Genomic DNA, 15,173 nt, shown 5'->3' with positions numbered 1-15,173 from the left:
AGACAAAACTCCTTCATTTTGCAAAAGCAAATCCAGAGAACACAGATGGAAAAGGGACACAAACTGAATATTCAGAAGGAGAGGTCTCAATTGATACTTATTACAAGGGAACTGATGAAATGAGAGAGAAGGAAATTTCAGACAAATATCCCAGGACGTGAAGAACAGGTGATAACCAAGTGACTGTACTGCAGTAACAAGTATTAAAATATTTTTAGCTTTGTAAAGAGTAAAAAACACTGATGACTAATAGAATATTGTTGTTTTACAGGTAAATGCGTAACAATTTGCTGTTACAGGGTATACTTCAACTCTGATTCTTAACATTTCAATCTGGTTGTAATCTGTGCTCTCCTCTGTAGTAGTATAATCTTTTGACAGAACAGTCACCAGGACAATATATTATTTATCTTGAGACAGCCTGGCCTATGTGGTTATAAAGACACTGACTTCACAATAAGAAAAGGGAAAAAACTGCACTGGAACCTGTATGCTTAAAAATGTATCAAAACAATCAGAAAACTCCAATTGTATCCAGTAATTTCATTACTGCATTCTCACTCATTAGCACAAATTTTAGTATTCTGTTATTCTACACATGAATAATAATTCTACATATGAGTAGAGAGATGTAACCATCCCTTTAGCATAAAAGGATCTTTTGAGCTAAATGTTATAACAAAAAGCCTTAGAGGACCATCAAGCAAGATTTATCTTCTGGATCAACTGCTGTCCCTTGGCTGTTCAAACTGGAAGGAACAACAACATTTTCCCTTAGGTGACAAAAAATACAGAGGAGATCCTATATGGTTTTAAATATACTTTCTAGGAAAAAATCTTGAATAATATTCTAGTTCCTCGCTGCAAAAATTAGTTGTGGTTTCTTTGTTGTTGTTGATTTGTTTTGTGGAAGAGATGATCATTTATTGTTGGATTGAACTGCTACTGATTACTCTAATCCATAAATTGAGTTCCTTAGGAAGGAAAAGGGTTATAAAAGCACCATAATTATCAAAAATCTCTGAGCAGTTAACATAGAAAAAAGGGTAAGAGTTATCAGACCCACATGGTCTGTACAAATGCCGACATGATGTACTCTTCTAGGAAGATTAGAGATTTTTCTGTCCAGTCAGATGGGGACAGATGCACAAAGCCTAAGCACTGAGACTGCTCTATGACCTTTCCCTTTGGGTAAAACTAAGTCTTTAAGGAGGTCCAAAAGACAACTCTACCACAGGCAAAGCTCTGAGAGGCAAAAGAGGTATCAAATGGTAACTAAATGCAAGCAAAAGCTGTGTTTGAATTAATCAGTCACTGAATTTGGAGTGCCTGATGGGATTGTTCTCTTCATTATGCATTATTACAGCATGATTTCTTCTTGCCTCAAGTTCTGATGCTGCCACTGATGAAATTCTGCTAATAAATTGTGATACACAATTTAGGTAAGAAATATCTAACTACTTATGTTCACAGGTGATAGAAGAGATCTCTATAGTGACTCTTATCTTGCTAAACATAAACATAGTTCAGAATTATTAACCATGGAATTCTTCTGTTGAGTGGTTTCTATTTAAAGTACTTTCCAGCTTCAGTTTTCTTAGTATGATGAGCTGATTTACCCACTTGAAACCATAAGATAAAAGGTACATTAAAATAATCAATGATAAATTGATTAGCATCAAGTTAAGAGGAATTTCATTCCAACTTGATGATCTTCCCAGTCAACAATATGTATTTGACTGACAAATGGTTCTCTCTGCCAGGGGAAAGAAGATTGAAAAATGGAGAGGGAGATTTATAAGGAACTGGAAAAAGAAAAAACTAACACCAAAATACTAATTTCTTTCCACTATAAAATACATTAGTCTGAAATAAAATAATTTCCTTTAAGTTCTTCCTCTGCAAGGAAATAAAAATCCTTAGAAAAATACTCTGTATGACAGCTGTTTTGAAGCCCTACTTGACTGTGCTAGTCAATAAAGTTCTTAGAGCTTCCAGGTATCTGGAAGGTCAAAATCTGGAGTTAGTTAAACAGGCAAGTATTAAATCAGCTGACGAGGTTTCATTCATGCAATTCTCAGGAGGAAAGACCTTCTCTTAGTCAGCCACACTATTCAAGGTTTTCTTCTAAGTGACCCTGACAGCAATCTCCTCATCAGGAGCTATCCATCCATAAGTAGTTAGGTTCTTTCAGAAACCCACACTAGAAGCTGCAGATCAGCAGGGCAGCCTTTCGAGCGGTGCTCTGTGGTACATCCCCCAGTCTTGGTTCCAGGGCACACACTCCAACTACTCCAAGCAGATGCTGTACCTAAAACACAGCACTCCATGCAGTCCTGACTCCCCAGCCTCCCCAACTAGATTCCCCTTTGTTCACCAACCATGGATTTCCCTCAAATGAAAGACAGGGGTACAAGAAAATATTAGGGAAACTTGAAAACCCCCAAATGCCGAACACTGTGTTTCCTACCTAGGGGAGCACGGTGTAATCCCCACACAAAACACAGTACTAATTATGCCTCCCATAAAGGCATCCACCAACATTCAAAAGGAGGCAAAGTATCCATTTCTATATTCTGTAGTGTTGGCACACAGTTTTCAGATACCTGTAGGTATCTCAACTCCAGGAATGAAAAGCAAATTCAGAAACAAGTCTTTCAGCTCCTAATTTAGATTTCAGCAAGCATTTGGGTAGAAACTGGTAAAGCAGAGAAGCAAAGTCAAAGCATTCTGGTCTACTATGACTTTTTAGTTATCTCCAAACACAGGAATCCAACAACATTAACCTGCCTCAGCTGATCTCTGCAGAAGAGCAAGATGATGAAGTCTTAACACCTTTTCATCAGTGCAGTCACACAAACGACATAACTAAAATCATTTAATGAGAACTCCAAACATATACCTGGTGCTTCAGTTCACATATTGCCTAGTAAGTCTTAATAACAAAAGATTCAATCATCTTAGCATATCAAATAAGCTGAAACAAAACCAAAAAACCTACATCAATATAAAGTGATTTGTATCTATTTAAAATGTCACAGTTACAAAAAACAAATGCAAAACCAAAACCAAAGCAAGGCAACCAAAGTAGACAAAATCAAACCTCTGCAAACAACCCTTTCATCATTTGTCAGAAACAGCTCACCACTCTCCAAGTAGACCACAAGTCTCATTAAATCTGTTTGTTTACAATAGCATCTGGGTAATTTCTAGTAATCAAGCAGAAAAAAAGTTTTCAGTGAGACTGAAAAGAAATGTAAGCTGCCAAACTCCCTTCTCCACCCTTCTGAAAGGCTCATGTATCTTAATGTATATGCCCTTAAATTCCAAGTAAGTAGAAATCCTCCACGATACTGCCATACTGCCATTTTGGACCTGTTTTATCCATAGCAGGTGAGCAAAGTTTGTACTGCCTGGAAGTAGCAACATTACAGACTGAGCCATTCAGTTAACCACAATGTATCTGAGCTGCCTTCATTTAAATTTCTTTCTGCTTTCTTATGGCAGCCAACAGTGTAACAATCTTAAAACAATGCCATGAAAAAAGTGAATTAAGAATGGAATTAAAAATTAAACCTAACAAATCCTACTCTGGAATGTCAGAGTTTTAAATATATATCTGTGAAAAAAATATTAGGAAGAAAACAAGAAAAATACGTGTCTTCATATTTTCCTAACTTCCTAATTTTAATATAGTCACGTGTTTATTCTTCAGCTGGTAGGTGAACTTAAATTTGCAATTGAGGTATTTTGCATGAAAGCAATGTGTGTGGTAACTGAACATTTCATACTGAAATCTAATGTAGATCCAGTCCAAGAAGACGCATGCAAACTTGAGAGCTGAAAGGCAAAACATGAGGTGAAGCCAGGGAAGAGGACTGCAAGATATGATTAAGAGCAGAAACAAAGGAGAAAACGGAAGGAGGAGGAGGAAAAAAGGTAGCAGGGAAAAGAAAATAACAGCCAAGCAGCAACTGAGCAAGCACCACCACAAACATGGGAGAAGATGGGGTAAGTGTACTGTGAAGTTACTTTGCTATGCTCAGTGTTGTGCATCTCTCCTGAACCAGCCCACCACGGAGAAGACTTTCAATGAACAATCTTGATCTGTTTTAAAAAGTGTGTTCTTTAAAGAAAATCTTGTAAAATTGCAGCCCCTCTGCCCCAGCTGCTTCAGTCTGCAAAGTCACGTCTGCACGGACTGCAATTACCAATATGTAACTGTCTGCGTGCCAGATGCCCCAGGCAAGCATCTAACTTGGCAAGTGTGAAGGAAAAGTATTTTAATAGCAAGCAGATAACTTGTGAAAGCAGCAACTGAAAGACCCTAGAAGAAAGGGCACAACTGAAAAAGTAACTACTCATCCCTTTCAAATATCTAAGTGAAACTTGCTAAGACCTCAACCAGGGAGATGCCAAATCGTAACCTCTTCTAAACACCTCTTCATCAGTTAAGCTGAAACTGTTTTATAGTGCATATGGGAAACAAAAGAATGAAAAGGAGGTATAAAATGAGTGCAACTTATTCAGATTTCTGCATTTTTTCTCACGTAATATTAGAAACTGGTATTTCTAGTTGTTCTAACTGCAAAACTTTTGCTCAAAAGTGATCTATAGTCCTGAGTAATGGTTTTCAGATTTTACCATGAAAACCACTAGAAACAGACTTTGTTTTAATGACTTTTGTAAAATCTCTATTCGTATTTCAGTAATTACACTTTAATTCAGAATTTTCTACAATCAATCAGTAAAAATGACCTATACTCAAATTTCATGCATTTTCTACTGCATACACCCAGACCATACATCTGCTTTCTTCCAATCCCAACCATATTCATTTTAAAAGTTAAAGAAAATACTGAGATACAGATGTGCTGACAAATTAAGATATACTTATGGGGAGAAGCAAGAATAATACAGTTTTCTTTGAGAATGAAAATAATTATATAGCGACTTCCTGGAACCAGTGTCATATGGATATTATAAAAATTTTTAAAAATAACTATAATAGAAGAAGGGTTCTTAGGAGTAATAAAAACCCTGGAACTTGTAAAAAAATGCATAAATGCAGTGAATAGGGCCACCTGAAGTCACAATTAAGACTTGCAATAAAACCAATGTAAATGTTTTATAATTAAGAGCTTTCCTCTTTCTTTTGGAAGACTGTCATTATATCCTCTATGTCATTGACTGCAATATCTAATAATTAACCTACACACTGGCAAATGATAATGGCCAGTCTTCGCGAGCGAAGATCCGGGGAAGGGTCTTTACTCCTTCCAGCCTGCGCATTGGATTTTTTAGGTGAGACACAGTGTGCGTGGAACTGAGCCCACCCTTTAATCCTAAGGTTCATCTGCCGGGGCCAAGCGAGCTTGGACGGTGGCAGCGAGGTCCTCAGGACGTAGATGGATAGCCTACAGGGCTAACGAGCTCCATCTGCCCAGGTAGTGGCCCTGACCAGAAATCGAACCCGGGCCTCGGCGGTGACAGCGCCGCGCCCTTAATCACTAGACCACCAGGGGCTCCCACACTGGCAAATAGTAAACTAATAAAGGGGAATCAGAAAGGAATCAGCCTCACAATAAAATGAAGGGCTGTTTCTGGTGTTCAAGTGATTCTGAAGCAGTTTCCTCATCTACCTCTAGAGAAGTAGGGACATTGAGACAAGCTACTATCATATGTTTTTCCACATGCTGAACCATTTTAGTGTTGTACACTACACTGTAGTGGGAGAAAGAATGTCACCTTAGCTTTGCTAATCAGCAACTTTTTCAGACCATTACTACTACAAATGAGGTTGATTCATCATTTGAATTTTGAAAAGAAAGAGAAAGAAAAAATGCTGGGGGTGGGTGCCTGTAAAAGAGCTATTCCAATTCCACAAGGAAAACAAATGCAATGAAGGAGATCATATTTAAAGGTCAAAGCACAAATGGCAGACATGATATTGAGAAAGGAGGTTATCTCCCACCATAACTACAACTGTGAAGTTAAACACAGAAAGAAGTTACATCATCACAACATATATACGTCAATGGCAAACTACTGTAGAACACTGGGAAAGAAATCTCTAAAACTCAAACTGAACAGCTGGGTAACATGCACATGTACCGTACCACATGAAAAACCAAAAGCTACATGTTGGTATTTTGAAGAAAGTTCTGAATATGCACTTCTCTATTTAAATATGATGTATAAGATTTAAAAATTTTGGTATTATATAACGCCACAGTTCAGTTCATCAAATAGAGAAAACAATGTTATTGGTTGTAATGCCACCTGCTTTTCATAAAGGAACACTGTAGTATGTAAAAGTTAAAAATAAGGAGAAAAAAATGCATCAACAAAAAATACATTGCAAACTAAAAATTACTTCTAGAGTAGTAAAGGTCAAATTCTGAAGATTACGTGTGGCACACTTGACACAGTGCAAACAATTTTATTAATAATAGTTTCTACTGTAACAAACTAGAAAAAAATCTGGAGGTTGCAAACCAGACAATCCATGAAGCATCACACCACCACAATAATACATGACGCACCAAGGCGTTATATAATAGCAAAATCAATCTTAAATTATGGGGAGTGATGTTAAAAATTTGTTTTGGGAATGATGTGCGTGTGGAGACAGTGGCAATACTGTGTTTGTATGCATAATTATATGGTTGACGTTTCATTTTTAGTCGTCCATATACAAAACTACAGATTTTGACCACAGTCTAAGCAGTTGTGGAAATGACCTTTTTTATACATTTTTGAGCACATTTCAGTCACTGACTGTTCAATGTCAGACTTATCACTTCTTAAGAGTTATCTTTCCAATGCAATAACTTCCACAAAATTGAAGTAATTATTTCAGCCTTGCAAAGATGTCATGAAAATCTACTCAACCAGGTACCAAATATATTTGTCATATCTTACCAAAATAAAAATGAAAATGAAATGAACAGTTTACCAAGATCATAGTTTACAAAAATGAAATTTCACAGGGCTGCAATACATGTTTTGATATTGTGTGGTTGCATACTTATATAATACTCAAATACTTTTAACAGACATTTTACATATTGCATTCACAAGATTCCTGCATTCCCTTTACCCTTAACTGGTACTGTGCAACACTTCCTATAGAACAAGAACAATACAAGCATGGAAAAAATTAATGACCTGTCATAGTAACCCCTAAGTATTATATACCCTCTAATTTCTTTGGTGCAAAGATCAGAGGTTGCCTCAGCTACTCCTATTTACAAGAACACAAATAAGAGACTGGTTGCCAGAAAAGCTGGTTTTAGATGCTAGCAATCACAATTCCAACTAAAAGTTATAAAGAAATACTTAACGCCATACTAACAGTACTTTTCTACTGCTGTGATTTGCTTTCTCCTTAATCAAACAATTAAAAGGGTATATAATAAATACATACATGCGTGCATGTGCACACACGTCTCTTTACTGGATCTTACTCTCCGAAGGTGAAACATCTACCTAGTTTCCCCAAAGCCCAGTGACAGTTCCCCAACAGCATTATGTAGCATGGCCATCTTGGATGATGGAAGTCCATCTTACTAAACAAACAGTACATATGTTTGTAATACTTTTAGGATTTGTTTAATGCAGCTTTTAAAAGCTATTATCCATGTCTGAGGTAATGATATAATCAGATTGTTTTAATATTTTTCTCGATTTTTTTGGCCCCAAATAAGCCTACAATGCACAAATATATTTATTCATTAAAAGCAGCTCTCAGTAGCTGGGGGTGGTTTAGGTAACACAGATATGGTTGCAGGGAAAGACAAATCACTTTAGAAGTCACACAAGAATGGATTCACTTTAATTTTGTTCCTTAAAACAGTCATCCAATTCAGCTACGTGACATCCTGGTAACGTCTTTATAATTTAGATTCCTAATTAGTCTCAGGCAAAGGTTCCACCTTGCAGATGAAAGCTAACAGCATTTTAAACAGCATAAATATAACCCCAGGGTCAAAGACAAAAGTCAAGTAGCCCATTTTACATATATACTTATATATGTTTATTTTCAGTAACAAAACCAGGAAATGCAAGGAAACATATTCATCAATAATGCTTCAACAATATAGAATTAATAGCTGCTTATAAATTGTAAGCTGACATATCCACTTTGCTCACATTATTTCCAAAGAGACATTCACAAAGTTTAATACACATTGCAAAGTAAAGGGATAGGAGTTATAAATGTACTTTATTAACATTTTACCAGATGAACTTCCAACAGTCAGCAAAATAGCTTAAATTAAACTGTAGTTTAACCAAACAAATCCAGGTATGTCGAAAACAATAGGAAATGGATAGAACACTGCGGACTTCAATTTAAAAAACTAGTATTACTTCAAAAGTGAACTGCACAGCTGAAATTTAGACTTAAAAAACGGTTTACTCCATAAGAGGATAAGGTGCACGGAGTAGGAAACAGGGGAAAAAAGACTATTCACCTGACCTGGTGCTTTAATAAGTATGATGCAATCATTCTTGAAGATTGGCTTAGGCCAGCTGTTTTTAACATATCCAATACTGTTCAAATTTGTTAACTTTTACTTTATGTTACAATATAATAAAAGTTGCTTTCATAGATTCTTTCAGTATACCATAGCTCTATTTATATATTATATATAATATATATAAATCCTGTATCTATAACTGGGATACATACTAAAATACTTTGAAAACCATTCTAAAGATTTGGTATATAATTAAAGATGCCTTTGCCTCTGTAACAGTAATATTTACCCCAATACATTAAAAGTGCTTGTCATGTCTTCAGAAATGCAACTCTAGGACCCCAGGCGCTGCAATGGCCATTGGTAAAATGTCTGGGACTGATTAACAACCCTTAAATGTCTGTGTATGTAGGAAAAAAGTGAAAATACGAGACTAACACAAACGTAGTAAGACGTCCCCTCCCACATCCCTGTGGCCACTCCTCTTGGAGCAAGAAACAGAGGAACACAGGAAAAGGAGAAACAGTCATACAGCAAAACCATATGTCCAAGCTGCTTACTGGAAACTTTGACTGTACTGACCCCTAAACAGCAATTACTGAGAAACTGTACAGTTCAGGATAACCAAATACACCAGACTAAAACCACAACAAACCCCAAAACACATTCAATTTCAAAGCATCTTTTCAACGCCTTCAAGTATTTGACACTCTGCACAAAGGAGCTCTTCACATGGAACAGAGAAGATGCACAGAGCAAAGAAATTTTAACATACTGTCAGATACTGTGCCAACGTCATAAAAACAAAAAGTAATTAGGGTACCCCTTGAAGTAACAGCTGAGATTTTCAAACTTAACAGGAAAATTCACAGAAAACAAGTCCTAGATTCACAGCACTAGTACCGAAGCTAAATTATGAAAATGAGATACAAACCTAAATTTATGGATGTATTATATAAGGTTCCAGTCATTCCCGTTTTCAGAGTCATCTCCCTCAAGGGAAATGGAATTTAATCAATAACACAGCAGCCAGCATTTAAAAAATTAGTTCAGTTGATTTAGGCAAGATTAAGTGCTGGGGTTTTTTTTGGCAACTGAAATAGTCTTATTTTAGGGAAAGACCTAATTAGAAAATTCAAGCGTGACAGATGACAAATTTCTTTCAAAGAATATTTGTTATATTCAGATTTTTAAAGTGAATTTTAAATTTTGCATCAAGTTTACAGCCAAAGTCTAAATTTAAGTTTAGACAAACAAACTGTACTTAACCCGTTGGTTCACCAACCAGTTTCACTTATAGTAGGAAAGCAACAGGAAAAAAGGAAACTCTTATCCTGCTGTTTGAGGTTCTCTGCTGATACTGTGCCTGAGGAGTACAATTCATGTCCATTTTGATACAATTCATGATGTTCACAAAGCATAACCTGTACTACAATGAACAAAACTGACTTGAAACTTGACCCCCTGCTCCCAGTATTACTGTACACATACCCAAAATACTTTACAAAAGCAGCAAAACACCCATTCTGTTTGTCTGCTTCAGGTTTTCCAGAAACAAAATACATGTAGGAAAGATTCATTTAATACTTTAGGTGAGAGGCGAAACAGGAGAAAGATTTTTCAGTTCTGGAAGGTTAGAAACATGTTCCATTCATAAGAATCAATTCAAACATTAATGGAAAGCTTAGGGAACAATGACCCCAGTTCCTGTAAAGCAACACTTCCAGTCCAAACTAGGAATACTTTTTCTCATTAAAAAAAACCCTCTCCCATACAAAGAAACCAGAAGCTAGTAATACTGCAGTCAGTAGCTTTGAAGTATCAGGTTCAAACTGAAGGTACCAAGAGGACACTGTTTAGTTGGTGCCAACAGAATTAGAATTTAACAAATGAGAATCCAAAAATACCCAATTATATGCCAACAGAATGGAAGTCAAGTTAGAAGCCAAATGATGATCAAAAAGAATCAGAGACATGCCAAGATTGGCCAAAGATTCCCTTTTTCTATTTCAATCACCGAGTAGATTTGTGTTAAAGCACAAAGCCATTAGCAATATGCTGTTACAGAAAGTCACCCAGATGCACTTAGGACCAGAGCAGGGCATGTGCCCAGTATGACCACAGTACACAGCAAGAGGGAACAAAAAAGAATAATCTCCTGGCAACACACTTTACATGTTTCTGCAGGATAAATGTACAATGCCAGTATGCTGGAAGAAGCAACTACCTGAGAAAAAGTGTGTGTGTTGGGGGGAAGTAATACATACCCATCCTGGTGAAAGTTTAGGGTGAATTTCTTCAAACAAGAAATTAAATTTGGCAGTGTGGCTGAATTATGAATTCTGTGAATCCCTAAAATTTGGAAATCTACATTACCCTAAATATATACCTAGATTGTATATCTAGAGTAAGTTCTCCCATATTTTAAGAACTTTTTGCCCTTTTTTTTTCCACTTTTTCTTTTATCTAGCAATTAGAAAGGATTACTTCTTTACCATTTCTATTTGATTTATTTTAGGCTTGACAAAATTATAATTCTGGATCCATGCTTTCTTTCCTCTAGTCATTGATGCTGTCAGTTACTGTTGCAACTAAGGAAGTAGAGGACTGTGCAGAAATAATTCTTGTATTAACAATTACATCTGATCAACGATCTCAATCATTACAACAGCAGTAAATAAAAGTGACTGTAAATATAATACACAAGATGACTACAGAACTTTTAAAACTTTTTAATTTTTAACATGATCCATCAGAAAATGGATCATTGTGCTAGTCTTACGCTTTGGAAAACTGATGCATTAAGTATGGGTAACCTACCCAAGGCCACAAAAGTAAACATTATCAGCCAAGATAAAACCTCCGAAGTTCAGCCATGGAGCCCTCTGTGCAGACTATAGCGGTGTCTGTGTAGACTATACACTATAATAGAGCAATAAATCTCATTCAATATTTGAAAGCCTATCCCAGCCAGGAAGTTCTCCACAGAATTAAAGAGTTTATCATGGTCAATCTGTCATTTCAGCTGGGATTTTTCTCTATTTTGTCCACTGCTGAGCAACATAAAACACTTCCAGTGAAGCCCTTCGTGTGATAAACCATGTGGTGCACGTGTGTACACACATTTGAAAAGGACAAAGCAATTCTTATTTCATTCAGTTAATATAATGGAAAAGTTTTAAACGCTACACTATTTCTTCTTCCAAAGCGGACCTACCATAACTGTGATCCTATAACCAGTTTTCCGTTTTTATTTACAGGAAGATCTCTTATTTGTCAGAATCTCTGACAAAAATTATTAGTCCCATATCCACTATCCTGAGAATTTCTAATCTGTAAAGATCTATGGAAAATTTAATGACAGGATCAATTTACTACTCCGAAGAAGTTAAAACCAAAAATAATATCTGGATAAGGTTCAGTGGGGAAGAACAGGACATACTTCTCATGAATTATACTATACTGCAAAGATGATGTGAAATGTAATGAAAGGGTGAGAGGAAATACAAAAAAACCTTTCACAAGCACAGAGACAACACTTGAACTCTAATTACCTGCCATTTAAGCAACAAACCTGTCTTCAGCCCTTTTGAGAATGTTTTCCCCATTTCATGCATAACTGAAGAGATCTCAATTTTAATACCATGCATATCAAACAGTGCCTTTGGAGAACAGAATGACTGAAATCTTAAGCCAAAATATTAGATAGGAAAAGGAAAGACCTGCAATGCAAATATGCAGCTCACAGAGAAAAACCAATTTAGAGGAATGGTAAAAAAAAAATAAAGGCACAATCCTCTGGTAGGTCTGATAACAATTTGAACAGAGGGCAACAGTGGTCAAGCAATTCCAGGTGTTTTCATGAATATGTATATATTTGTAGTGCATCTGCATCTATTTCATTCAGCTTCTACCTTCTTGGTGCTCTTCAGTAATCGAGTATTTGATTTGTAAGATGCTACATCAGTGCCAGCAGGCACAAAATGGTATGATAAATACACTCTTCACAAAATATAAAAGCCACACTCTTAGTGAAGAAAGCGTATCTTCAACTAAATGGAAATCTGTATTTCCCTTTAATAGCTCTGCTCAGCCATCTAAAGAGTCCCAGCTGCCACAAAAAGTCATACCAACTCCAAGCCCTGCTCTGTTTAAGTTTCTGTTGCATAGCTCACATCATGAATGCGAACAGCATACTTCTTGCTTAACTAGACCATAAGAAATTTCTTAGTAGACCAAGTGAAAAAACAAATCTGGTAATTTTTCCATTTTAGCAATTCATTTGAAATCAGTTCCATTACAGAAGCATCAAGTCATTGGTTCTTGTTTTATCACACGCTTTATAAAGACAGGTTTGTTACAACAGCCTTGAAGGGGAGCGGCAGTTAGGTTCCCGCTGGTCACATTCCTGGGGAGAAACACCTTGGAAGAACTGTGGTTCAACAGGACAGGGCTTCTGCAATTTAGGGCTGGGTGTCCCTCAGGAACTAAAGCCACAGAATTAGTGCCAGGTGGCACCACAGATTTTGTAGGGAATAAAATTTTGTTTTGTTCTAGAACAATGTGTTTTACAGAAGAGGTGGAGGCACCAGATAGTGATTCTTTTATCACTTCATTTGGGATCTTGCTATATAGGTAACTGGGGGCATTATTTTCCATTATATCTGACCAGGCCCTGTAGCGAACCTCTGCAGATCCCCAGTAGTGTCTAATAGCAGACTCGGAGCGATGGCCTGTCACTGCCATTATTTCTCTAGGCCCCAGTCCTGCTTCACACAGTAGCTGGATGGTGGTAGTTCGGAGAGAATGATTGGTGTACCGCTGAGAGAGCTGGGCTGCCACACTTATCCTGGGCATCATGGTACCCAGGTAATTCACCCCCATTGGTTCTCTTTTGTACCAGACAGACTGCTCTTGCATTTGCTCTGATGTTAGCTTTAAGGGGTGCAGATAAAAGGCAGGGGGTTCTGGAGGCAACTTGGACAAATAAAGTTCCAATGAAAAAACAGGACAGTTTGGGTCACCTGGCATATCATACATTTTACCCATTTTATGAGGATCTTCTCCATTTTTTCCTTTGCCAGGATACCTAAACATAGCATATCGACGCCCATTCTTGTCCTTCTCAACAACAAATGCATCTGGAGCCAGATCTCTCAAAATTTCCCTCCCTCTCTTGGCAAAATGCAACTGCAAATCAAACCACACCTTGTTGACGAGTGCCAGTGGACTGTGCAAACCCAGCACACCAGACTGTTTAATCTTACGCAAGTCCTCAGCAGCTATAGGAGGATGGTGGTGAGTCTCATCCTTCCCCTGCATGCGCAGCATCTTCAGCACGCTCACAAACACCATGTTTGCACTAGCAAACTCTTTGTCCTTCATTAAGCAAATCTGACGATTATAAGGTGGCATTTTGAGATGCCGGTTTAAGCCAGCCCGCATTGACTTGTAGCTTGCCACACTGTAGGTATTTCCGTCATGATTTCTTATTGTGTAATAAAACTCTCTTAAGATATCATTGAGTTCACTCACTGGGACCAATTCAAAGCTAGGATCCTTGCCATTTTTGGCCAGCCACTGTTTTAATAGGTTAGCTGCCCAGCCAGTCTGCTTGTGGGTGTTTTTGATGCTCTTAGCATCCTCTTCCTCTTCCTCCAAGCCAAAGAGGACATCCTCAGGGAAGTTAAAATTCGTCTGTGCTGCTTCTACCGCTTCTTTATTTTCTGATGAAGTCTCTTCCTGTTTCAACTGCTTTTCGAAACAATTGATCAAAGTTGTACCATCAAATATGCCACAGGTATACGGCACACAGTGAACTACTTTTTGATCTGAGAGCTGTGAAGTGTGGAGTAATACGTAATATTTTGGATTTTATGTAACAAAAAGCAGGTGGCATTAACTGGATTTTTCAAATGATATGGCATGTCAATTCCATACCTCACTACCCAATTAAAATGTATCAGGTCTTTTTTAACCATGGCATTACACATGCTTTAACTGATTTCTTGGAAAGCAAACCTAGAACATACACAACAACAGAAGACTGAAAACTGGAAAACATCCTATGTCATATTTCCCTACTCCTTGCTCACCTTCCATTGCTAAATGCCACTATCATACACAATCTGGTTTTCCAAATTTTGTTTCCAGGTTTCAGACTCTAACTGAAAAAAATTCCAGAATATGCATCCTATACTGAAAATTAAATCTTAAAACTGTACCTCTGTCATCCATTCTCGTACTGGATTTCCTATGTATCAAGTACTTACGAGTGTTTTAACAGCTATAATCCACAGGTATCTTTGAAAAATGAAGTTCCAAACAACCATTTGCTATGAAATGCCTTAATAACAAGGTAGAGTGAGGGACAGTTTATACACTAAAATACTGGCTACCTTTGCCAGACTATTTCTGTGACAGGTGAAAACCAGAACATTGTCCAGTATATTTTCTTCTTGCTTTGAAATACAGTTTAGATTTAACTGTACCTTGAACACTAATGAATTTGGAAATTTTGGCTGGAATAAATGAATTTTATTCACCTTAATAAAATGACTTCTAACAGCAACATATAACTATGAGGTGCTTTCTGAAATACGTATATACAGAAAGAAAATTATGTATGAATGATTTTAAATAGTTTAATTTCAACCTTTAAATTTAAAAGTAAGTTCAACAAATTTTAGA

General features: G+C 36.9%; 1 protein-coding gene across 9 annotated transcripts in view; it reads right to left on the bottom strand.

Annotated features, from left to right (window-relative positions):
- Nucleotides 1–15,173, bottom strand: part of ATF7IP (activating transcription factor 7 interacting protein) — an 83,230-nt gene that overhangs the window by 16,571 nt on the left and 51,486 nt on the right. For 6 of the 9 annotated variants that reach the window (XM_050325289.1, XM_050325281.1, XM_050325290.1 and 3 more), the window contains exon 11: nt 4–14,237. The exons of 2 other annotated variants lie outside the window; for them this stretch is intronic. In XM_050325289.1, coding sequence (XP_050181246.1) covers nt 12,792–14,237 — 1,446 coding nt within the window. In that variant the 3' untranslated portion in view covers nt 4–12,791. Of the gene's footprint in view, nt 1–3; nt 14,238–15,173 lie in introns of those variants that run through there. One more of the 9 variants, XM_050325282.1, reaches the window with a different exon arrangement.

This window comes from Myiozetetes cayanensis, unplaced genomic scaffold (assembly GCF_022539395.1).
Source record: "Myiozetetes cayanensis isolate MyiCay16 unplaced genomic scaffold, myiCay2020 scf3, whole genome shotgun sequence".
In the NCBI taxonomy this organism is placed as follows: domain Eukaryota; kingdom Metazoa; phylum Chordata; class Aves; order Passeriformes; family Tyrannidae; genus Myiozetetes; species Myiozetetes cayanensis.
This window is presented reverse-complemented; position numbering and strand designations above follow the sequence as displayed.